The sequence below is a fragment of the Drosophila teissieri genome, chromosome 2R (assembly GCF_016746235.2).
Source record: "Drosophila teissieri strain GT53w chromosome 2R, Prin_Dtei_1.1, whole genome shotgun sequence".
Classification (NCBI taxonomy): domain Eukaryota; kingdom Metazoa; phylum Arthropoda; class Insecta; order Diptera; family Drosophilidae; genus Drosophila; species Drosophila teissieri.
In genome coordinates this window covers 11,905,198-11,931,622 of record NC_053030.1, presented here as the reverse complement: position 1 = coordinate 11,931,622, position 26,425 = coordinate 11,905,198, and the positions used below count along the sequence as shown (strand labels likewise).

General features: G+C 46.6%; 1 protein-coding gene across 1 annotated transcript in view; it reads left to right on the top strand.

Annotated features, from left to right (window-relative positions):
• The window catches only part of LOC122614876 (hemicentin-1), a 126,476-nt gene that overhangs the window by 79,378 nt on the left and 20,673 nt on the right, over positions 1-26,425 (top strand). Inside the window, exons 3-8 of the mRNA XM_043789587.1 lie at positions 11,416-12,182; positions 18,023-18,200; positions 18,882-19,108; positions 19,879-20,035; positions 23,637-23,776; positions 24,367-24,496. Coding sequence (XP_043645522.1) covers positions 11,416-12,182; positions 18,023-18,200; positions 18,882-19,108; positions 19,879-20,035; positions 23,637-23,776; positions 24,367-24,496 — 1,599 coding nt within the window. The remainder of the gene's footprint in view (positions 1-11,415; positions 12,183-18,022; positions 18,201-18,881; positions 19,109-19,878; positions 20,036-23,636; positions 23,777-24,366; positions 24,497-26,425) is intronic.

Here is a 26,425-nt window from a genome sequence, read left to right as displayed (position 1 = left end):
AAGTGCATGTCCAATCAAGCCAAGTCGTACAGTGGTGGCAAGAAAAACATATCCAGTGCCAGTCACCGAAATACTCGTTGCTTTAATTGCGGGTCAGCGGAGCACCTTAGGAAGGATTGCAAGATGGATACCAAGTGCTTTAAATGTGAAGGCGTAGGACATATTGCAAGAGAATGTCCACAAATATCCAGATCTGTGCAGGTGGTTCAGTCTTCAAAACGACATAAGGCGATTAACGTGAACGGAATTGAAATAAATTGTCTGGTGGACACTGGAGCGGATGTGTCAATCGTTTGCAACTCAGTTTATAGGAAACTGACCGACGTGAAATTGGAAAAATGTTTCACTGTACTGCGAGGCCTAGGAAATGTTAAAACCATGCCGCTGGGTACATTTACGGGAGCTGTGAGCGTCGATGGAGCTGAGGTGGAACAAAAATTTTTTGTGGTTCCGGATAAAAATATTGAAGATGACGCACTGCTTGGTTTTGACTTCGCTTCTAAGTTCCGGGTCACGTTGGACGAAGAGGGATTCACTTTCACCAAGGTGTCAGCGCGACCAGACAGCGCTGGACATAATGAGCTAAGTATTTACAATATTGTCGAGACCGAGAATAACATATGCGTTTCCGAACAGTTCAAGCCGATAATTCAGCCGTTGGTCGACAGTTACAAGCCAGCTGAATCTCCTATCGAGTGCCCTGTTCAGATGAAGATCGTACCGGACGAACAAATAAAACCATTTCGTCACCAACCAAGCCGATATTCAGCTGTGGAAGCGACCGCCGTTAGAGATCAAGTGGACGATTGGCTTAAGAATGAAGTAGTACGGAAGTCATCGTCAAATTTCGCAAGTCGAGTTGTCATTGTGAAGAAGAAGGACGGAACAAACCGAATTTGTATTGATTTTCGTCAGCTGAACCGGATGGTACTCAGAGACAGTTTCCCTGTACCCTTAATTGATGAAGTGCTAGAAAAGCTGCAATCTGCGAAAGTATTCACTGTCATGGATCTCGAGAACAGCTTCTTACATGTACCGATCGAGGAGTCTAGTCGTCGCTACACTGCGTTTATCACCAAAGACGGTTTATTTGAGTTCTGTAAAGCACCGTTTGGATTTTGCAACTCACCTGCCGTGTTTAACCGTTTTGTCAATGCCATTTTTCAAAACCTGATACAAGAAGATGTCATGCAGATCTACGTCGACGATATAATCATATTCGCTCAAACAAATGAGGAGTGCATAGTCAAGCTAAAGAAAGTCCTGGAGGAGGCAGCTAAATATGGATTGCGCATTAAGTGGAAAAAGTGTTCCTTCTTGGAAAAGAGGATCAGCTTTTTGGGTCACACAGTGGAGGACGGCAAAATCTGGCCAGGAAAGGAAAAAACACAGGCTGTTCAGAAGTTTGCTCGACCCAAAAACATTAAAGATGTCCAATCGTTCTTAGGATTGACAGGATTCTTCCGGAAATTTGTACGAGGGTATGCAGTAATAGCCCGACCGCTAACAAATTTGTTAAAGAAGGACACCGAGTTTATATTCGAAGCCGAGCAAATGAGCGCAATGAACCAGCTGAAGGATATACTGTCGAATGAACCTGTCCTGCAGTTGTATAACAGAGAAGCACCAACCGAACTACATACTGATGCTTCTATGAATGGATTTGGTGGCATATTAATGCAGAGATTCGGAGGCGAACTTCATCCAGTTGCATATTGGAGCAAGAAAACTTCAGCAGCAGATTCAAAGCGCCACAGTTATATTTTAGAAGTTAAAGCTGCGTATCTGTCGGTCAAGAAGTTTCGCCATTACTTACTGGGAGTCGAGTTCAAGTTGCTCACCGATTGCTCAGCGTTTTCTCAGACGGTGAAGAAGAAGGATGTACCCAGGGAAGTAGCTGAATGGATTCTGTATCTTGAAGATTTCACATTCCAAGTTGAGCATCGTGCTGGAGATAAAATGAAACACGTCGACAGTCTGAGTCGCTATCCGATGGATGTTTTTGTAGTAGCGTCGGAGATCTCAGTTCAAATAAAGGCAGCTCAGCAGAAAGATAACTATATCTCAGCAGTTCTCGAAGTTCTCAAGTCGCAGCCCTACAAGGACTTCCAATTAAAGGGAGGATTACTTTTCAAAGTAGTGGATGGTAATGAGGTCATAGTCGTCCCTAAATCAATGGAGAACGAAATAATAAAGGAAGCACATGATATTGGGCATTTTGCCCTGCAGAAAACTATGCATTCCTTGCAGCAACATTTTTGGATCCCGCATATGGAGAAAAAAGTAGGCCAAATCATCAACAACTGCGTGAAATGTATTCTGATAAACAAGAAGGTTGGAAAGAAAGAAGGTCAGCTGTTCTGTATTGACAAGGGAGATAAGCCACTACATACTCTTCATGTTGATCATCTCGGACCGATGGATGCGACTTCTAAGCAGTATAGGTTTATCTTTGCAGCCGTGGATGCATTCACCAAGTTTGTGTGGTTATTCCCAACCAAAAGCACTGGAAGCGACGAGGTCGTGAAGAAGTTGCAGGAATGGTCAGCTGTCTTTGGCCACCCACTTCGTCTCATAAGCGATAGAGGAGTCGCGTTTACGTCAAATCAATTCCAAGAGCATATGACCACAAATGGAATTGAGCATGTGTGGACTACAACAGGAGTTGCCAGAGGAAACGGACAAATTGAACGTGTAAACAGATGCATTATCTCAATGATAGCTAAATTGTCTGCTGAAGATCCATCCAAGTGGTATAAGTTTGTAGCGCAAGTTCAAGGAGCTATAAATTCGCATGTCCACTGCTCCACAAAGAAGACCCCGTTCCAGTTACTATTTGGGGTACAAATGCACAACAAAGTGAGCGATAATGTGTTGTCGTTGCTGGAGGAAGAAATAGCCAATGATTTCGATCAAGAAAGAAACCAGATGAGAATGGAGGCCCGAAGACAAATTCAAGAAGCCCAAAAAACGTACAAGAGGAACTACGACAAGAACCGAGTCATGGAAAGGCTCTACAAAGAAGGTGACCTGGTTGCTATTAAGCGAACTCAATTTGTGGCTGGTAAAAAATTGGCCAGTTCGTTCATCGGTCCATACACAGTAACCAAGGTGAAGCGAAATGGGCGTTACGATGTTAAGAAGGCAGCATTCGGTGAAGGACCAGCTCTTACTTCTACCAGTGTTGATAACATGAAGCTTTGGAAATATGTAGCGGATAACGAAGATGCTGCGTCGTCTGGGTCAGACTCAGATTATCAGGATGGCCGAATGTAAAGTAGAGTTGGCTATCGATAGCTATCAACGTGCCCACTAAGGGATAGCATTACGATAGTTTTTAAGGAAGAAACATCTCTAGCGTCGAGAAAATATAGCGAGTGCAAGGCATACGAAGAGCAGAAAATTACCATAAGATCGTAAAAAGTTAGAGTCCAGTTGGCAAGTTGAAAGTAGTCGTCGAGGGATCAAGTCCGAGCATATAAGTTGGTGTGTCGGAGGGTCAAGTCGTCGAGTCGTTGAGTCTTCAAGTTGCAGCCATCGCCAGCAGAGCCGAGGAGGCGCCATCTCAGTTAATTGTCATCCCGCAAGCTTTTGTTACACATCCAGCATAATTCTATTAATAAACTGGCTTTAATGCCTTACATGTATTTATTATTTTGCCAACGTTTCTGATTATTTACGCCTGATAGGGCCCAGTTCTGGAGGGTGTAAAAATGATTGAATGTGCCTGGCAGTGAAATCGGAATTGGATGGGTCTGCATGGGCTTTGTTGTCTGCGCTTAGTTTTAGTTGTGAATGGATGTTCTTGGGCTGGGGCTAACGAATTACTGGGAGCTCGGGTGATTTATTGATTTAAATGGGAGCTTTAGGACATGGTCAGAAAATAGGCAACACTAGCTGGCACAATAAAAAGCAATAAGATGGTGTCGTTTCACGGCTCAGAGCAAATAACAAATTATTTCAATTGTGCTGAAAATTATTATTTAGCTTAGTTTTCCCAGCATATACAGTCACTTTGCTGTCACATTAGTTAAATAATATTCGACAAGACTGTATGAAATCTCTACTGTTTTTACCTTGATCCTGTGAGCCCGAAAAAAAATCAGTGAACCGTAGAGACAATCAAAACTCGCCCACACACACGCACAAAGTGCTGCCTCAATCACTCAGGAAGAGCTGAAAAAACCTTTGCTGTTTTTTTACTTCCACATCGATGGGAAAGTGAAAAGGGCTGACCATTTGAGGGAGGGAAATTCCGGCCGAGAGAAGGATTCAAGTGGTCGGTCGGCTTGACGGCACGTTTAATGAATTGGAAGGTAATAAGCAAAGCATTACGGCTATTTCTTCATCAGGCTCACATTCTCATCCCTCCCCTCTTCGTTCTCCTTCTCCTTTGATTATTGATTTTTATTGAATGCGAATTTTTTGCCAGCTGACCCCCATTCCCCCAGCTGTCTTATTGGATTTGTGTGCAAGTGGAGCGGTGGATGGAGCGGGGGTCTGCCAAAGTTAATAAGATTTGCCTTTTTGTTTTCGCCAGCTTAGCTCTTCCTCGGCTCCTTTTTGGGGCCGGCGGTCAGGCGAATTAATTAAAGCACATAAAAAATGGTCGAGTGCTAGGAATGCAATAAAGTCAACCAGGTTGCGGCGGGAAGGGAAATGGGAAATGCGAAAGCAACAACTATGCATCTATAGCCATGGGGCAGCCGAGCACGCATCATTTAAGCGCTAAATTATAGCATACTTTTATGCGGCAGGTTATAATTCACTGTACGTGCGAAATGCAGTTGCAGCCAAAAACTGACAGTGGTTCTGGTGGTGCTGGTGGCGGTGGTGGTGCTGATGTTGGTGGTGCTGTTGCCACTGTGGAAAATTATCATTTTAATTGCGCATTTCCCAGCGGCACATAAAAACAGCAACGGCAGAAAAACGGTGAAAAAATAGTCGGCAAACCAAAAGCGCCAAAGTCAAAGCCCAAGTAAATAAATTATGCTGCAGACTTGTGCAATAACTAAAATTAACAAAAACAACAGTATTTTATTGCACGTCTCGCCGTTTTATTTGCATTAATTTGCTCCTGCAGCCGCGCAAAACGAAAGGCACGAAAGCGCACGAAAACACTGACAGAAAAAAATTGCACTCACATCTGGAGGTGAATAAAAATAGTATAGGAAATGCGCCCCGCCCCCGTCTGTCCACCATGAGATGTGCACAAATTAAAAAGCCAACGCCGCGAAATGAAAACATGATAAAGTCGGGAGCGCATCCCCAAACAAAGTTGCCATCGAAATTTGGTCACGTGCCACCTCGCTCCGAAAAACGCCCAAAACGCGACTGTGTGGAGTTATTTACGTGCCGCGCACATTTTTTGGCGCTTAATTCATGCTCTTCCCGGGGAGAGGGGGCGGGGTGCGGGGTGCGGGGTGCAGGGACAGGAGCAGGAGTGAACTGAACAAACAAACAGCCAAGAGGAGGCACAAACAAAATGGAACTTCTTGCGCGCATAGAGAGACAACGTCAGGACATCGCTGGCATTTTGACTGCCCCTCCGCTGCTTTTTGGTCGGGACGGAGCTCCAATGGCTCGCCATAGAGCAACCACTCGCTGTTTGTTGTCTCGCCATTTGTTTGCACAGCCACTGCGAAACTGCAGCATACTTCGAGGCGCTGGCGCAACGCGGCGTATACTTAATTTGCGGTTGGCGCTGGTCACAGCACGTAGCCGCTAAGTACGCTACGCCTAATGACCAGCAGCGGAGCGGCGAGTGGCGCCAGGACATCCTCCAGCGTCCCTGGCGGGATGTGGCAGTGCTCTGACTGCAGAAACTGTGCTCCGCCAAAGAACAAATTTGAATTAAACAGTGCATGGTATGTCAGTTTAGGTTGAAGCTTCAAAAAATCGTCGATTACTAGGAATTTTCATAGAAAGAGAAGTTCGAAGGAATATCTGAATGTGACTTAGGAAAGTTAGCTTAAGAAATAATTTTCTTAAAAGGACTATATCTCCTTTGTGCAACTGAACTTCAAATTACATATTTCAATTTACTACCATCTCGGGCTCCCCTTATTAAAGCAATAAATTGATTATTTAGAATTTCGACTACAGAAAAGGGCATCCAAGTGCACCTATGTTACAAACAAGAAGTGAACTATAAAGCCTTGCCAAGGATGAAGGAACAAAGTGGCGACCTTTTTGGCAGAGTCGCCCGGCGACATAAATAATACGAGAGAAGTCGTGATGGCAGAAATAGGAGCGGCAAAAGGCCGCGCGGAAACGGGCAGATAGGAGCTCTTTCTTTTTTATGGACGGTAAATGACCCGACCAACGAGTTGCTCGCATTTAATATAGCAGCACCAGTAATGTTTTATCTAATTTTTGTAATGCCGCGCGTGCTGAAGTGAGAAATATGGCCGGCGAACGTGGTCAGCTGGGTGGGGCAGTGGGCTGGTGGCAATGTGGCACTGTGGCAGCGTGGAGATTGCCGGGTCCTCGGGCAGCTATCAATTTCTATTAGGCCCGCTCGCTTGCAGGCCAAGTCTGGATGTGGCTCGGATCCGGGTGTCACTTTAAAACTGCAAAACTGCAACCCGGCCAAATTGAAAGCAACTGCCGAGCAGCAGCCGAACTGGAACCAAAAACGAAACAGGGGCAAAATAAGAGGGGACCAACTGGGCAAAAAGTGGACTGGAAAACAGAAATGCGGAGCAGCAACGGCAGCAAAAATTGCTCTTAATTGGCGGCAGCCATTAAATGCAATTTATCAAACAGACGACAGAGACAGCCACACAAAGCACACAACATGCAGCATGCAGCATGCCGCTCATGTGTGGCGGCCAGAAGGAGAGGGGGTCACATGAGAGAGCGAGAGAGAGGGGGAAATAGTGAAGTAGAGCGGAGCGACAACAGTTGACAATTAATTTGACACAATTGCAGAGCAGCGCAGAGCAGAGCAACGCACCTGGCCAAAAGGATGCCAACTGCACCGCCTTGCCGAGCTGCCTTCATAGTTGACATTGTGTAAATGTCGCCGACATTGTCCTCGCCTTCCGCTTGCCTGTGTGTGAGTATAGAGTGTGTTTGTGTTTGTGTAATGAGGCTGCATGCGGCCAGTGCAATAAAGTGGCAGCTCCCTCTAATAGCCACATACTTGTGTGGCAGGTCGCACGAGTCCTTCAGCATGTATAATCGTAAAAAACTCGACTGCTACTCCACAGCCATTCACTCAGCAAAAAAGGAAGCAGGCTCGAGAAAGCATCACGTAGCCAAAAAAGCTGGCGAAATGTTTAGCGATTCATTTCCCACTTGGTTGCCTTGGCATTAAAGTAAGCCCAGCTATGAGTGCCCTTCAAGGTCTTGCCAGGACACAGTTTTGCAATTAATGCCAGCGTGCATTATTATTAAGTGCCAAATTGATCCATTCAGGCAGCCAAGGAGTTAGCAGCACTTCCACATGCTTACTCCAGCAATTCTCGTTAATAACATGGAACACGTCAGATTCAGTGAAGCCAGCAAAATGTGGTGAGATGTCAATGAATTTCTCGACAACAAGCCCGCATCGCAATAAGTCGGGCGAGTATCTAGACTCGCACAATGATTCAGAAACTCTGTGAGGCCGTTCAGGAGCGATTAAAAGCCTTTTAGTTGCCAGTGGCAGTAATGAGGGGGTGTGCGCATAGTGCTCGCCCATGCAGTTGCCACCGATCCTGCGATGCCTCCGATGCCTCTGATGCTTGTGCCCCTGCTGTTTGCTGGCTGGCCGCAAAAGCCGCCACCGCATACCAGGCAAAGTGCAGTCGTGCCACGCCCTCTGCCCGGCCCCCGCCCCTTCTGATGCCCAGGACAACTGCCTGTGAACTCGGCGCTTGCATTAAGTGGCGGTTGGCAAAGTTGTCGACGTTGTGGAACTTAAACAATGCACGAAGCAAGCGACTGCAAGCAGGAGTCGCCCTGTTTGGTCTCAGCAGGTGCAACTTGCACCACTGCCGAGCACTGCACCACCCACCCACTGGCACGGAGTGGGGATAGGAATGCCATAAGCTGCTCAGGATTCGGGTTGAGAGTGCAGGCAAGGGGCTCCTGGTCATGGAGACGGCCATGGAGATTGCCAGCTGTTCTTATGCCTTAAGGACATTAACCTAATCAACGCTCTGTGCAAGCCCCACTCTCTTATGCAGACACACACACACATCTGCACATGTGTTGCATAACGAGGGGCGGTCTGTTGACAGTGGGGGAAAATGTGGGAAGCCGAGGAAAATGCAAGCGAACCAAGTCGAGTTAAGCTGCGCTGAGGGTATTGACTGCCCCGGCGAGTTATTGTTTAATGTTTGGGCCGTGATTCAGAGCAAGTTGCGAGGTTGCAAGCCAAGTGGAAGGAGAACTCTTACAGAGAGAGAAAAACCAACTACCTTAAGCGATCCCTAAATAAATGAACCATTTCATTAGGCATTTAATAAGTTGAAAGCAATAGCATTATTTCACTCTAAAGTAACCTTTCAGTTGTTCGCAGTGCTTGAGTCTGCAGAAAAAGTAAACACTTGGAATGCAAATAGGCAAATAGGCATTTGCAATGAGAGCAGGACTTAATTAGAAACGGACTGGGGACAATGCATCCAACGTCGATGGAACAACTTATGATTCTGCAAAGCGAACCCCTCTTGCCTTTCAATTAGCCGTGCTGGCGAGATTGGCATTTACAGAAAAATAATATTATTAAAGACAACACAAACACGAGGATTGGAGTGCATTAAATTAATGTTGATATTGTGCAAAAAAACTCAACTGCCACAAAATGAAACTCAACTCGATGTCATTTGCATGTTTGCCCGGACAAACGTGAAAAAATGCAAGGCACCGCCGCGGCGCGGACAAAAAGCGGAAAATCGATGAAATTTTTGCCAGTAAAATGTGACAGCCATCCACACTCCCCGATCTGCCAGTAATCGGAGCGACATACGAATATATATATGCATATAGACCGATGTACAACGCGTAATTATGTCAGCGCTTGATTGTCCGTTCCGCCCTTAGGCGCGTAGCTCCATAGCTCCATAGTTCCATCGATGGCTCCATCGTTTTGTCAGTCCATAAAAGTACATGGCTTTTTTGCATATTGATAAGGCCGCACGTAATGCTCCATTGAACTGCCATAATTGTCATGTGTGCGAAAGCCTGGAAAGCGGAGCGATTTTTACAAAATTATTTGCAATTATTGCGTAAAACTGCCTGATTTATGAGGGCAATCGAAAACCAATATTATGCCGCAAAATGTTTGAAAAACAATGCAATTAAGCGGCTGACATCGCCTCAAGGCAAGCAATTAATTTATGGGCGCATTTTTAAGTACTCATATAACTTTTTTCTTTTTTACCACAATTTGATCGAAATGAGTAACGTATAAACTTGATTGGATTTTTTATACTTACACATTTTACGCTATCTAACACACACGTAATACGTAAAACAAATGTAAGCTTTTTGTGATCCCATAAAGCTCCTAAACTTGTTGTCGATGCCAAATTAAACAGCCTCGGGCGGCTAATGAGCAAAGTGTGGAGGAGCAGAGTGTGGCAGGCTCGTTTGATTGTTGTCAAGAACCGGCGTTTTATCAACTGTCAAACAACCCACTCCAAGTGCTCCAAGTGCACACTCCCCCAGCCCGATCCTGCCCAGAAATTTATGCGGTGCAGCGTATGCCACAGAAAAGCTGGAAGCTTGAGCATGCTCGAGTGTTTGCCAGAGTGTGAGTGCAGAAGTGGGTGTGCGACTGCGAGTGTGCGGGTGTGTGTGTGTGGCAGCTTCATTAAATTTGCACGCACATCTAGTGGGCGGTTGGCGGTGGGCGGGGCGACGAAGCCAGCCAACGTTAGTTCTGTGCAATTTCCGACGCAATCTTCATTTACAACTTAAGTTACAGCACAAACAACTACTACTACTGCTGCATGCAAACAAACACACACTCGCCGAAAGTGTAGCCGACTTTTAAGCTGTTGTGAAAACATTTTAGCGCTCATATATGTGTGCTCGTCCGTGGCTGTGTGTGTGTGGGAGTTACGACTAGTGCATAACTAACCCCCACAGAGCCGCCCTTAGTTATGCCTATGGGAGTTGGTAGATGGGAGTTGGTAGCTGGCCGAATAACAGGATATGCCAGGCAGAAATTTATTAGGCGCATTGCACACTTTTGTGCGTTCACTTGAAAAATGACAACTTTAATTTAGCTACAAACACAAAGCCAACCGGCAGGCAGGCAGCCCAGTTAGAGATGAGTAACGCCCAGCAAACGAGAAAAGGGCTGGAGACAAAAGCCCCGGCCAGACAATGAGAAATGCATGGGAGTGGGGCGAAAGTTGAAAGGGGAGCGGTGGGGTCAGGAAGGGGCGAAGAAAGGGCTCACAGACTATTCCTGGGGCTAGATCTGCTTTTGTCAGCTGGCCACAGACAGTGGCCCGGCATTTGCACACGAGAAGAAAAACATCATTTCCCTTTTGTCTTCTAAATGCATTACAGAGGTGCCTAAAACCATGCAGTGAAAAACCTCGCTTTTTAGCATGAAACTAAGCGACTGTTGCATACTTTTAGATACTTTTTCTTAACCACATGAATATAGTTCTGGAATGAATTGTATTGGCATTTACGCGCTCAGTGTATCCGATAGCTGCCGGCTACAGTTGACTTTCGGATCGCAAAGTGCAGGAGCGGGAACACAGAATACTCTCGGCTTAAGGGAGTTTTCCGCACCCGGGCTCCACCTTCAGCTCCGTTGCTCGTCTCAGATGAATATTAATTACCATTTGAAAGCTTGTCATACACTTGTGTAAATTTATCAACAACAACAGGAGTGCCAGCCAGCAGAAAGACAACGAGAATGCTAGCAGAGGGGGCGGGGTCGGAAAAGCCGAACCTGAATCTGAATGTGAAGGAGGCAATAAGCAGAGTTGTCAAAGAGCAACAAACTGGGGGCACAGAGTTAGGCATGAAAATAGCTTTGAAAGTACAGGAGATTAGGCCAGGATTTGCATGCATAGGGAAAACATTTCGATGCTGGATGTTGGATGCTGGAGCATAGGTCGACTCCTTCCTCAGCTTTTCAATCAATGCTCCAGGCCGCTTGCCCTCCGAAAATTCGTAAATAAATGCATGAGCCCAGAATGCATTCTACATCGGGGCAGGGCAATGTAATTGATACTCCCACTCGGCATAAGTTGTCCTTGAATCATTTTTCTCCGGCTGCCTTTGGGAGCCAGAAATTCTAGATACACAGTCACCAAATCCGTAGGATGTAGCTCACTAATTGTCATACCAAAATATGTACCTTTCCAGAGATTCCCATGAATATTTCCGCATCTACTTGTGTGTCTACTTTCCCACAGTGTTTCTAACTTATCGATCTGCTTGCTTGCCTTTCGATTGCAGGTACCACCTACACACAACCGCAAAATATCAACGCCAAGTCAGTGCAGAAGACAAAGCCCTCCGAGCGTCGAGAAGTCATCAGCAGGAGCAGCTCCAGCTCCAGCTCCAGCTCGAGCAGTCACAGTTGGCCCAGCATATCGGACGAGGTAGTTGACCACCGCGGCGGTGGTAAGCCGGCAAAATGCGCCAAAAACTGCCAAAAGGCCAAAGCCAAGTGGGACAAGTGGGCCAAGTGGCGGACGCAGCTGAAGCCCCACCACCAAGCCCACCGCGCCGTGCAGCACAAAGAGGCCAGGCAACGGCAGCGCCGCGAGACGGAGGAGGATGAGCTGGACTCGACGAGCACCTCCACCGCAGTGGCCACCACAGTCCAGGCCACCAGCTCCAGCTCCAGCTCTGCGGCCACCAGGAGCTCGCTCATCAGTGAATCGAAGGCGAAAAGGCCGCGCTCCACGCTCCATTTAGCGCCGGAGGATATGCAGCCGAAGCCCAAGGAGCCGGTGATCATCATCGACGACGTGGAGGAGTTCGACAGTGGCACCAGCACCAGTGACCTAATCGCGCGCAAGAGCCGCGAGGAGGCGGAGGCGGAGGAGGAGGACGACGGTCCGCTGGAGCCGAGGGTCCTGCCCCTGCGACCAGTGCCGCCGAATCCCTACGAGGCGGAGGAAATGTCCGTGGTGTATGCGGAGCAGCACTCCGAGATCAAGCTGATGTGCGAGGTGGATCTGGACATTGCCACCAGCATGTGGTACAAGAATGGCCAGGTGAGTTGGTCCTTTGGTCCTTGCCAAAGAGCTTACCCCTCGTTTACAGCTTAAGCTCCTGCGAAGAGCCTCTCAGCTGTCAGAAGCTGCCAACTTGCGCTGACTTTAATTGCATTCTTAGCCTTCTGCATTCTTTTGCCCACTTCCCGTCTTTGTTCTTTGTTTTTCCCTCTGTCTGTCTCAGTGTCTCGCTGTCTATCTGTCTGGCTGGCTGGCTCCTCCTGGCTTTATTCCTATTCTGGCCGAGACGTCTCGAGTGGCAGGGCTTTTGCTCTGTGTCTGACTCCGACTCTGGTCCTTTGTCGCTTAACTGCCGCATTATGCAAATAGGATAATCGTTATTATTTGATAGTTTCTGATGTCAAAAGAGCCCCACACAGAGCTCCTCTTTCGAGTGCCGCATTTTTGCTCGATTGCCTCATTATGCAGCTACGAGGGCTTCTAATTACGACTTTTTACCATGCCACAACGCCCACAACTTGGCTACAACTGATGACTCTAGTGGAATTTGTTCAGACAAACACGAAATATCAAAAAAAGTAAATAAATAAAACTGAAAAACAGGAGGTAAAAGTTAAGCCGCCATCAAAGCCCAAAGTTATTGAGTTGTAATTGCAAAGGCAAACAGTTGCACAAACCCCTCGGCGTAATCCAATTATAACTGTTGGCCCGAGTGCTAAGAATGTTTCCATACACTTTTTGCACAGGAATATTAGTGCCTGCAGGAGATACTTTCTGAAAAAGGACGTTAAATAGTTGTAACACAAGTGGTAACTTCAATATGGCAAATATTGTTGTAGATGGTGCAGGGTACCATGAAGCAAACGAAGTAAGGGATCCCAAATCAAATATAGCATATATAGAATCTCAAAACGCGAATTCTTGAGCATACTTTTTAAAATCGGCCTTCTAGAGGTAGCTTTCATTTAACCAGAAGCAGATATACTTCAAATGCCACAATTCGACAGCACTGAACCCTTGCAGCCCAAGGTTGGTAGGTGCAAATATGTGTGGGCCATAACCGAGGCGCTCTCCTGGGTAGGTGTAAATACAACAAGCTGGCAGGCCAAGTTGTTGATGGGCAAATAATAGTTGCAACTAACACGGCAGCAGCAGCAATGCCACTTTGTGCTCGTGTCGGAGCTGTTTGTTGCTGATGCTGCCGCTTGTGTTGCTGTTGTCTGTGGCAGTTGACTGGCTGCCACTGCACTTGCAATATGCACCCTGCATCCTGCATCCTGCATCCTGCACTCTGCACCGTGCAACCTGCAACCTGCAACGAGCAACTCGACGCGTGTCTGGTGGCGAAGAGCTGCATACTTGTGGGCAAAACTGGCTAACATTGTTGGAGCCGCAAGCTGCGATTGTTTGCCTACTTGTTGTTATTTGCACTTGCATGCCATATTCCGTTGCAAGCCACTAAATTGCCTGTCAGCAGTTTGAACTCGGGATTCCCAGACGCGTCAGCGCTGTGATTGCATTTGCATTATATGCAGAATCTGCCTTTCTTTTTTGGCGAGAAAAGTGTCACACCCTTCCTTAAGAGCCAACGTACAGGGTATTCCCAACCGCGTTGTCTTCTCAGGCAATTTGTCGGCTTTATAGTGCCATATTTTTCACCCTGCGACAATTGCCAGACATAAACCTTAGCCCAGGCAACGGAGTCAACGGAAATAGGAGTTTTATGGCAGCAGCCGCCTTGTTGCACACTTTGTGTGCCGCTGGCAAGCTTATTTATGGCCCTGGTTTCAGGTTTAAGGTCAACAAACCCGCTTGGCTGGCAGGAATCCCGGCCAGCCTTGCACCGATAAGCCTCCATTAGTCAATTAGAGGCGAACTTAAGACGCAGCATTAATGGGCTGGTGGCTGGTTGCTCGGTTTCCCAGTTCCCCGGAGTCGTGAAGCCTCCGAGTTGCAAGTGCAACTGAGAGCGTAAATCACATCAAGCCGACAAATTAATCAGTCAGCCTGAGAAATCCCAAATGAAAATGAGCGACAATGCGGTGGCACTTAGTGGGGAAGTGGAAAAGCCGGGCAAGCCGGGAAAGCCGAGAAAGCGGGGAAAGCCGGGAAAGCGGGCTTAAGTTGCTAACACGCCGCCTGCTTTGTACCTTTGACAAGTTTATTAAGTTAGTTACAATGTCGACGCTGGTCGACGGCTGTTCCTGCCAACGCTGAGTGCTCCGATGGCAAATAAAATCAACGCCAATGCAGCAGCAGCACCAGGAGCAGCAGGATCTCTCATCCATCGCAGGCATCGCATCCATCGTATCTCGCATCTCCGTCTGCCATCGCAGCACATTTCCCAGCGGTGCAATTGTATTAGTTGTGTTAAAACAAAAGCCAGCCATGTGTAAGCGCCGAAGAAGAAGAGAACGAGGACGCGGATGTGGACGAGGATGGTTCATCCTGGAGTGGGGGATAGAACAACAGTAACGAGCAGGCTGCGGCAATTACAACAGTGATGTGGCAACAATGTGTGAGAGTGTGCGGCAGGAAGGGAGTCATTACAGAAAGTCAGAACACCGTCACCTGAATGCCCTTTTCATCACGGAAAGTTCCTCTGCAATGAACACTTACTTATGTATAGTTGAATACATGAAGTCTTCAATGGAATTTCAGGAGCAAAAGTGGAGGAATAGAAGAACATATCTATGCAATTCAAAGATAACACGAACTGCAAACAATCGTACAAGAAATTAGGCATCAAATCGGAATAAGCTTCTTTAAAAGAAATCTATAGAACACACAGAATCGTAAGATAGTTTCATATAAATAAGAAACCAATCGGCGAAATAAAACTAGAGCTTCTTAATAACTGTTAGTTTTAGGATAAATATTATTGATACAAAAGAACTCACGGAAAATAAACTGAAGACCTACAAAAGAGCTGTAAATAAAGAGCAAGAAGAAACCGATAATAAATGATACAGAATTACCTCAAGAAGCATACAGAAGAAACCCCGCAGCAACGTGCAGCGAGTTGAATGGAAGCCAAGGCTTTAAGTTCCCTGGCCTGCAGAAATACATATATATCTCGTGATTATCCCCAGTAGCTGCATGTGCCCATTGACTTTCCCCATTTGAGCCCCTCCTCCGCGAACGGCAAAACCCCATTGCATTGCAACTGCGGCAATGACATGCGACAAGTGTTGCACTGACAGCTTGCAACATGAGCGACTTTTGTTGTACTTTCTAGAGCGTTGCACAATGCATTAGAGTCCCCGAGCGGGAATAACAGCTAGAGGAGTTCATCCCATCCAGGATGCCAGGCAGTCAGGATACCAGGATGCCGGGATGCAGGACCTCTGCCACTCTCCTACTCTCCCACTTCTGGAGTCTGCTTGTGTGAGTGCCAAGGAATTTATTGTTGAAAATTATCAAGAGGCTAATATATTTGCCGAAAGCAATTTCAAGTTAGTGGCTGGGGGTCGGGTAAGGATCCTCTGGATGGGGATGGGTTGCAAGATGGGTTGCAGGAACGGCAGAATGGGGGCCAGATAGCGCGACAGTCAGTGAGCAATGTTGGCTGACAAGATTTTTGCAATTCCGAGCCAGTGATAGATATAAGTAGCCATTTTCCCTGCTCCTTGGGATGCAGTTGCTTGCTCCGGAGAAATAAGTGTCTGTTTGGAATGGTTGCAGCTGAAGGAAAGTCCCTTTCTGCAGCAGAAGGAGAAGGAGAATGAAGCTAATTGCCGACGAATCTCAATGAAGTGTGTACCCGAAAAAAAGCGCCATTTATTATATTTTCCATTAAACGAAGGGAGTGTGCATGTTACAGCTAAAAATAATGACGGAAAATGCACAATATAAAGTTGCATGCATTATTCATGCAACGGAGTTGGCAGCAAAAATTAAATGTAAATCGGCGAATCGTTGAATCGCTGAAAAGTTTGCCAACAATGCAATTAGAGAATTACAGAACCCTCAACTGTCCACCGATAACGTGGCCACAAATTATGCAAAGTTATGCGTGTGTGCGCCTTCAAAATATTCAGCAATTTATGCGAATCGACGCAGCTGACAACACACACTCCGCCCCCGCCCCCGCCACTGCGCCCCTGGAAAAACAAAAGCGTCTGAATTTATAATTACCCGAAAACAGCACTGAAATCCCAGCCAGAGGATCGCCGGCAAAGTCAGCGATGCCAGCGACGCCAACAATGGCAGGTCCGAAACAATCGAGCGTGTAATCCGGCCCAAACGCTCGCCGCTGTAAACAAGGATTTGCCACGCTCATTTAACGCTTTTGTCCGGCGGCCATGCTGCCAAGCCAGAAAAATCCAACACGACCAGGTGCCAAAGGCCTGGTCGGCGGACAGTGGACACTGGACAGTGGACACTGGACTCTGGACAGTGGACTCTGGGCTATGGACGCCAGTTGGAGTGGAAGTGGACGCAGTGGATGCCAAAAAGCCTCGGATCGCCATCGACCTCATAAATTTCCAGCTGAATGCCCCGCTGCACAGGCACGCAAAATCCAGTTTCCCCTTTGCCATTCGCCATTCGCCAGTAGGCCAGTTTGCCATTTGGCCAGTTTGCCATTTGGCCATTTTGCCAGTTGCCAGTCAAATGCGCCGTTGGTTAATAAATTTTCTGCAAATGGCCGTTGCGGCGACTGCGGCAAATGCGCGCCGGAAGTCGCCTCACGCACACATCGATTCGCCACTTTGGGCAGCGAAATTCATATACGCATAAATATTTGCACTGCATTTGAAAAATATACACACCAAACGAGTCGTGAGCTGCAACAAAAACTGGCAGAACGCACAAGCGGAACCGGAAGTGCACCATACAAATATTCTGTTTACACATTTTTACGAATGTTGCATCCTATGACTTTTGGCGTTTTTTTCCGGTCGATATTGCCCCTTTTGCAATTTAATTTCGTTGGTAACTACATTGGTAGTTGCTTTATTTTATTAAATAAATGTAACTGGTAATCTTTATCATTTATCATCATTTATCTTGCACCAAGACCTGAAATTGGAGTAATTATGTTGCTTATTTGAGAACCCTGAGGATACAGATACCCAGTAGATTTGGTAGTGTATAGCTTTGTGATTTAATGCGCCTCGGACTCTCCAAGTCCTTTTTTTCGGACCGCCTTAATCCGAGCCCAAAAGTTAATCTCTCCGCTCGCAAATGCAATTAAAATGGTGTTTCATTTATGGCCGCCCCCTCCGCATGCCACGCCCTTTTTGGCCGGCCATTTAATTGGCACTTAAACGCATTAAGTGTGCGAAACATTTCCACATGTATTTATTCATATATGCAGATATATATTTTTCTGTTTTTGCATTCTTCATAATTTTTATTCGCGCTATGCGGCCCAAGCATTTGAATGCGCACATAAATTTCCGTTTGCATTAAGCCCGCCGACAGACAGACAAACAGACAGACAGACAGGCAGACAGCCAGCCAGTTGGCCAACAACTATTGGTAACAGTTTTTAAGCCGCCAGTTCATTGTTGCCACATTACCAGTGGATAACACATGGGTGGCGGTGGAGGTGGAGGTGCTGGCTGGTCCATCGTCCTCATTTAATTGTCATTACGAGTATTGTGTTTGAAGCGAAATGTAATAAAATGCCAGCGAAGCCCAAGTGTAAATAAATGGATATGAAAACATTAAATGCAATTGTTTCGCCCGCCAAGTGGGCGAGTCGAGGGGCGAGGGGGTGGATTGCATTAAATGGCTGAATTTACGGCCATTAAATGCGAAAAGCGCTGCATTAAAAGTTCCCAAAGGCGCTTTGCATAATTCGCGGCAATGACATTAGTTTTAACGCCGCACAAACTTATCCACCTCCCATCTTCTCCTGCCATCTTTTCCAGGTGGTCCACGCCATGGACCGCACCGCCCGCGTCACCGACTACCGCTTCATCAAGGAGGCCAATGGCGCCCTCACCATCACCAACGTCATGCTCGAGGACGACGGCAAGTGGCAGTGCGAGGCGGAGAACACGCGGCGCTACACGGAGAACGCCCGACCCGTCAAGCTGGTCGTCCTGGGTGAGTATCCTCCAGCATCCTCCTGCATCCTCCTGCATCCTCGTGCATCCCTCTGCATGCGCATCTGTGCCAGTCACGACTTGGCCCAAAACAGCTTAGACAAATATCGGGGGGTCGTCGCTGCCAAATTAGCCGGGGAAGAGGCCAAGTCAGAAATGGCTTGACGTGGCGCTTGGCAAACTGCTCGCTTTTATGGGCATGGCATCGTCACCGAGAGCAGAAAGCGGTCATGAAATTAAGATAAGGTCGTGTTCTCACAATGCCAAATGGCGCCACGTTTAAAATTAGAGGAATTCAGTTCCTGGAGAACGATCATTAACACCAGCTTAACAAGCAGCTTACGTTCTGAGTCCTTATGCATTCTAAAACATAAACTATCAGTATTGTCTAAGAGGAAAAATCCTAAATAAATTTAAAGAAAATGTTAGGCTTTGTTTAAAAGACCACACAGCTTTTCAGTAAAGTGCTCTTTAGTTGTGACTATTAATGAATAAATAACTTACATTCAAATTCCTTTTAAAATCCTGCTAAACTTATTATATAAAACTGAGTTTCTTTTTGGAAATACAACTAATGGAAGATTAATATACCAAAGATACATTTTTAGACCAACATGCAGTACTTAAGGATAAAGAGCTTTATGTCTAATTGAATTTTTCCCACTTTCCAACCCACCTTTAGATCGACCCAAGCCGCCTTACCTGCTGATCGACTCCCGCCGCCTGGACGCCAGCAACCTGTTCGTGCCCGTGAAGGAGAACTCGGAGCTGAACCTGGCCTGCGTCAGCGAGGGCGGCAACCCGCGACCCACGCTCACCTGGGAGGTGCTCCTCAGTCCGGGCGTGGACCGGCATGCCCAGAAGGTGTCCGCCGAGGTGCTGGAGCTGGAGGAGATCAAGGGCGAGAAGGTGAGTTGGGGGCAGCACAATGCATTGAACCCGATGAGTGACAAGTGGCGGGCTGTCCGTGTGGGGATTGGTAATGGCTGGCCGGAGCTGGCCGGAGGTGGAGTGGAAAAACCACAGCATCGCCGGACGGCCGGCAAACACATTAGGTGTGGCCAACAACGGCGGCTCCTGGCTCAAACAACGGCTCTTCCGGACGACTGGCTGAACCCAGTTTGCGGTTGTGCCGAAATTTGTTTGTCTTGCACTCGAGCATAATGAAAAGCAGACATTTCGGTCGAGCAATGCAGAAGTTCAGTCGCTCCGATGTGTGTATGTGAGTGTGTAACACCCCGTTTTCCACCCACACCTCCACCTGTCAAACACACACACCCACACACACACACACACAATCAGTGGCTGAGTCTTGTGGAGGAGAGAGTGTTTGTCGCTCGGACCCTAAATGCCACAAATTTGCGTGTTCGGCTGGTCACAAACCCAGCCCACATCCACTCCGTGCCCCCCGATGATTGATTGAAAACTGTGCCAACACAATTTCCATGCTAAAGCCGCAGTGGGCGGCAAGTGGGTGGTGCCCGGTGGGTTGGTGGGTGGGTGCCCTTGCCCTTGGACCTTAATTTAAATTAATGATGTCGCGCTGATAACAGCCCTGACTAATTGGCCGCCCGAACAGCCGTCTGTCATTTGGCCCAATTTGCCAGTGTTTAGCATACAATTTGAATGGGAATTTTATCAGACTTCCCTCCCCCCTTTCCCTTTCCCTTTCCCTGCAGCTCGACAAGGATGGCTACAAAATCAACAGCGGCGCAAAGAGCGAAGCCCGCTTACCGGCGGTCTACAGAGCCCATCATAACGCCAGGATCCTGTGCGTCATGGAGCACCCCACGCTGAAGATCCGCCAGAACGCCTCCCTCCTGCTGGATGTGCAGTGTAAGTATACAACACCATCCCTGATCTTAAAAGATGGCTTCAGCAAAGATATAGTTTTATATTTATTTGACATATTTTATTAGATATATACCCGCCCTTAAAGTAATTCAACACCATACATTTTCTAGACTGCGAACTCTCCACTATTTATTAGTAAAACTCACATAACTTTTAACCCTACACACATATACACCTTCTACTCGAAACTAAACAATTTACAAGGCCCAAATAGGCAACACAAATGATTTTAGTAAGCCATCATGCCAAGGTCAACAACTTTTTAATAAAAGCCAAACAGGGAGCGTTTGGTGGGATGCCCAACCATGTTTAATTACCTCAAGGAGGACAAAAACGAGAGTGGAACGATGTAAATAAGAGTGAAAACCAAAAAGCAAATGTTGATTGAAAAGTTAAATTGCCAAAGTTAACGTGCACCACAAACCTACGGCCAGAATTCCAAGCTGAGGGCGAGGGCGAGTTTGGTTGGGGCAAGTACGAACAACAGGGAAAATTATTATGCACCTGCAGTGGGGAAAGTCAGCGGAGTCGGTGTAACTGAAAGCAAAGGTGAAATTATATTAATTGAAAAGGCAGAAAAAGGGGGGAAACAAGAAAGGAAAATACAATCAAATTGCATTGAAACAGGGCGAAGGAAAATGTAAAGAATCGCGCGACAGTTGAGAAAAGGACGCCTACGTACAATTGAAATGCAAGGAACAAAAGCTGAAGGAGAAAGGATGGGAATTAATGGAAAGTCGAGGCCCGAGAGGATTTCTGGACTCTCAATTAGCTTAAAAAATAAGAAGGTGTCGCAGCAAAGGGCCAAGGACACGGCCGTTTTCATATTCACAGTACTCCGTATTTATTGGCCTTAAAACTGAAATCTCTCGTAAAGTCTGCGGCATAAAAGTTGGCCAGAATCGATGGATCTGAGCTCATTTAAGTTAAGTTATATACAATTACACAAGATGGGCCAGTTAGTCATCAAATGCAATGGTCCACATGTGTGTGGTCAGGTTTAAATGTGCTGAACATTGGGTTAGCTTATCACATCCATCATCCGAATTCCATTCGAGATGATTCGCACAACAATAGAATCACTTTAAAGGACACATGACCAAGTCCGTTTCGTGATCAATTGAGGTGGACAATATGCATGCCACCGGCAGCCACAACAAAACCGGGAAATAAAGACGGGAGTCCTGTGGACACCGCAAAAGTGACGCAGCCGGACATGGAATTGGGAATCAATGCCAATGCCACTGCCAATGGTGGATAGGATCGGATCGGATGAGATGGGAGATGGGGCTAGATGAGGTGAGGCGACAATTGGAAGACTAGCACTAATTGGCAGCAAAAAGCCGCACACACGTCCTGACCACCAGGACATCAGCATCCAGGCATTGAGCCATCGAGCCATCGGGATATCGGTGTATCGGGGCATCGTCCTCGACCTGAGGAGGGTCTCAATCAGCGCCAGGATCCGGGGAGGACCACAGTTATTTGCTTTATTAATGTCCGTGAAGCCGCATAATGCCCTGACAAATGCCCAGGTAGTGTAGAGCCCATGAAAATGATTGGAAAATATAGAAAAGCCGTGCGGGATTTGCATGCCACACACAGTCCTTCATGCTTCCCTGCAGGTGTGTGGGTGTGCGTGTGTACGAGTATGTGTGTTTGTGTGTGGGCTTTGGCTTTGGCCAGGCATGAAAATTGCAAAAACCGCAATAACAACAGCACAAGGCCTCAAACAATAATAGCGGCAGCAACAAGAACAACCGCAACGTTTTCCGGGTTCAACAAAAGAAGGAACAAGTTCGTCCTGATTCGTCCTGTTTTTCCTTTTATTATTCCCGCTCCCTCTTTTTTCGTGTGCGCTTGTATAAATTAAAATGCACACACATGAGAGCATTTGGCCCGGGCCATAGACATTTGTGTCCGCATCCCAGTTGGCATGTATCTGCATCTGTATCCGTATCTGTATCTGTATACGGTCCGGTATCTGTATCTGTATCTGTAATGGTTGCTGCGTTTAATTTTCGCATTTTTATGCAGACAGTTGACAGTCAAATCAAGGACACGACGGACAGGGATCATGGCTCCCCCGCACGAAATGCCGAACAATTTAAGCTGGAAAAACTGAAGCGAAGGACACAAAGGTTTCGGTTTTCAGGTTTCTGGTTGCCCATTTAAATTAGAGCTGTTTAGGACAATATTTTGCTTTCAATTTGAGCAATTTGCGAAGATGCTAGTGTGCATATTTCAAACAGACAGTATGTATCAAACACATTTTTCCCAGTAATTGCTGTCACTTTGCCCGAAAACAATACGCCCAACCAGTTAGGAACTTCTCCAGCCTCTGTGGTGCGCATTTTGAGTCAACAAATTGATTGACCAGTTGATGGACGGCTCCACATTGAGTGGTGGGGTAGGGTAGGGTGGTGTAGGGTAGGGTATACATTTCCCAGCCCATTCATAAATATGTATGATGTCTGACGACTGACGGCTGTCTGCTGCTCGCCCAGTATAGACTGGATACATACGAAGCCAAAGCGAATTGAATAGTTTGGCAAACAACCGACAAACAAATTTCATTTGTCCCTTGGCATCTGCAGCTGCATCTGCATCTACATCTGCATCTGCTGGCTGACCCATTCCAGGCGCCTAATCAAATTGTATTAGTTACAAAAGGCCACAAAGGCGGCTGGTGCGCCAAAAAATTGAAAAGATTGAAATGAATGGAAGGTTTTGGATATGTCGATGGTATGATGGCATGGATGGCATCGATGGCATGGAGCATATTTTGGCCAGACCAGCCAAATGGCCAGCACTAATTAAAAAACATTTGATTTATGCCTATGAATATGCATTGAATAGAAGTGCACATGTCTGCCCACGAACGGGGGCGATCCCATTATTTACATTTACATTCAGATTTACATTTTGTCGATGGCTTTTTGACATGCACTGAATGGATTTGTGATTGGCAGTTTGGGATTGAAATCGAAGTTGTATTTTGCTTATATTTTGGATGGCATATCGAATTACTTTTGGCCAAACCCGAATGAGTTGTGGCTGCAACAGTGCAAATTGTAGCATAAATGCAGTGCCGCTAACTAAGTAAAACTCACTATTTCCAAACTGAACGCCATATTAGTTGGCACGTGGATCCCTGGTAATTGAATGCAGCTGACTGCTTTCAACTGGACATTTAATGAATCAGTCAAAGTCAATTAGCAAGGCCAATAAAAGGTGTCCAAACTAAAGGGTTTTATTATTAGATTTCAACTATTTTCGGTATTTTTTGCATGTCGCAAGAGTTTCTTAATTTGAAAGTTAAATACGCAATGCACTCGCAACTCAAGTGACAATTAACTCATCCTTATTTACCTTCCACCCAATACAGACAGCCACTCTCTGAGCCTAGCATTTGCATTTGGCTTAATTATAAAAGTTTTCCTTTCTTGCCCCCAGTTCGCACCCCTCCTTTGAGCAATTTTTTAATTAAAAAACTATTTTGTTGATGTTGCCACAGTCTAGTCGCTGATAGCGCCAAATCTGCAGCAAAGCCAAGCCGAAATAACCATCTGTCCCCTTGCAGACACGCCCTCCTTCGCCATATCCCGCACACCTGGCTTCGGTTATCCACTCCGCGAGGGCATCGAAGTTAGCCTCAAGTGCGACGTCGACTCCAATCCCCCGAGCACTCCCCGCTGGCAGAAGGACGATGGTGACACGCCGGTAAGTTGGGCTCCACAAATGGATGCACCACGAAAGACACTGGCTCGCTTTTGCGTCCGAGTATCTACGCTCTATTCATAGGGTCACTTTTGAGTTGTAGTATAACATACCTACTAATTCCAAAATAATCAAATAAATTCCAAAGGTGTTCCCAAAGTTAGCCAGTTCCTAGAAATATCTACTTTAAAGTATAGCTCATTTATCGCATGCTGACTATACAAATAGTTGGTAAATTCTAGTTTGATAAGTTTTATTTCTTCATTTATCACCAACATTTTATGTTTTATCGCTCATCAACTGAATTTCTTCCGGTGTAAGGTGCGTGCATTCGTAGGCCGCCCACCCGAGCTCGGCCTTTTGTGTGATTTTTGGCTGAGGAGCAAGTTTTAAATGGATTTTCGTGCAGGCCGAGAAACTTGTGCGAAACTATTTGCCTTACCTTAATTACCAAAAATTGTTTACGCATAACGAGCCAAACTCATTTCCCACTTCCCATTTCCCAGCACCCATTTCCCAGCTCCCATTTCCCATTTCCCAATGCCACGCTGAAAGTGCCAACATTCTGATTTCCCACTTCTCGATCATTGCAGGTGCCGCAAACGGGCGATGGTTTCCTCAACTTCACATCGATAAGGCGCGAACATTCCGGCTGGTACAAGTGCACGTCCCGGCACCTCAACTTTCAGTACTCGTCGATTGGCTATTACCTCAGTGTGCGATGTAAGTATCCCCATACCCCCTTACCACCAACCAAAATCCACCCGTGAAAGCAATAAAACCGTAAATTAGACCGCGTATGCGTGAAATTGCCTTAAAAATGGCGCGTGATAATATTTTGCCCATTAGTTTGTGCCTGTAAAATTACACGTAACACCAACGCCCATGTGTCGAAAAATTCGCCAAAAAAAATGAAAAAGAAAACGATGAACAAAAATCGGCAAACATTTTACGACAACCGCACATGGCGCTCGGCTGAGGACAATATTCGGTGTGATTTTTCGGGGATGTTCTTGCCACTTGCCACTTTGCGAGGCGCCTTGTGGCGCCACCCTCTGTCATATGCAAAATGTGGCAAATTTCATTGGCATTGGCAGTGGCGGTGGCAGTGGCAGTGGCATTGGCATTGAGTGGGTGGCTGTCACCCCATCGCTTTCCTTTACTATTTATGCTTACGCGCCATTTTGCTGTCAATATTTCCTTGTTTGCGGGCTGGGATTTTGGTCCTTTTTATTTGCCAAGGGTTTGAGGTGCAGAGAGCACTTTATGCGCTCAGCGCATGTTAATGCTGGTAAATATTTTTATTGAATTTGCGCCTCTGACAGGCGGCGGCCTAAAAGCCGCCATCAAGCCGACCAATCGAATTATATAACTCGAGAAGACTCGAAAACTCATTTGCAGCCTCATTAGGCGGCCAATTGCCAATTGCAATCGATTGCAAAGGGCTCAAGAAAGCAGGAAAAACTGCACTGCCAGGTCCCGAGATCCATCTTCTCAAAACCCGCCCATCAATCATGGCCGCAAAGGGAAAAGCCGAACTAGAGGAATAAAATATTGGTAATAACAACTTGACAAAGTGTTGCCACTTTTTTATGCCGACGCAGGCAGGGATCAGGCTGGTGTTCCATCCACATCCACATCCTCATCCTCCCGAGGGAGAGATTTTTTCGCCACTCCTGACAGCCGCCTGTCGCTGCTCATTATGGGAAAACAAATGCTTTATTAATAAAACAAAAATAAAAATGTGCGGCCCGAAAAGGCCAAGAAGTGACGGCGGAGATGGTCGCCCCATCGACATTATCGATGATTGATGGGGAGCGCCAGGGAAAAACTGGGAAAAGCTGGGAAATGGGAAAAGAAAACTTTTCCTCCGCATTTTCCAGCGAAATCTAATTGTGAGAGACGCTGAGCTGGCAACATGTTAAGCACATAAATCAATTTGTAAAACGTTTTATCGAACTCGAGTTCGCCAGTCGACGATGAAGGGCCCGTCCCAAACTGCCGAAATGGCAAATCCAACTGGCATCCAAACCCCATTTGTGACAACAGGCGTTCCTTCTCTATATGTGTGCACCTAGCTATAAGACATAAGATATGGCAGTAACACAGACACGACTTGCCTGTCATAAACTATAAAACAGCTGCTAGACCCATGATAAATGGCGGCCGAGGAAGATTTTTGAGGCAGCCAGAGGATGCCACGAATTTAAGTCGCTGCGAGAAGGCAAACAAAAGCGAAAAAAAACTGATAAATCGCATTTAAGTGAGGGAAGCTACGAGGCAGCAGATTCTGGGATTCCCAAATCCCAGACAGACGTTTGAATGCGGGCTTAATTGCTGACGATATGTTTCCTCCTCCGAATCCGCCGCCATTCAGGTGGAAAATGGCGAGGAAAAGCCGCGGAGGCGAGAGCGCAGGTAGCGGAAAGCAAAGGAAAACTTCGCTGTCGACAACAACGAGGACAACGCTGACAAACTGCAATGAAAAAGCAATCAGCGTTGCCCAACCGAACGCGAAAAAAATGGGAAAATGGGAAAACGCAGGGGCATGGGCATCTACAGGATGCGGAATGTGGAATTCGGAGTGCGGAGGGCCCACAAAAGTAGGCAATTTGACGCAGTTGCTCAAACTTTTCTGCGCCGGCCACTTTC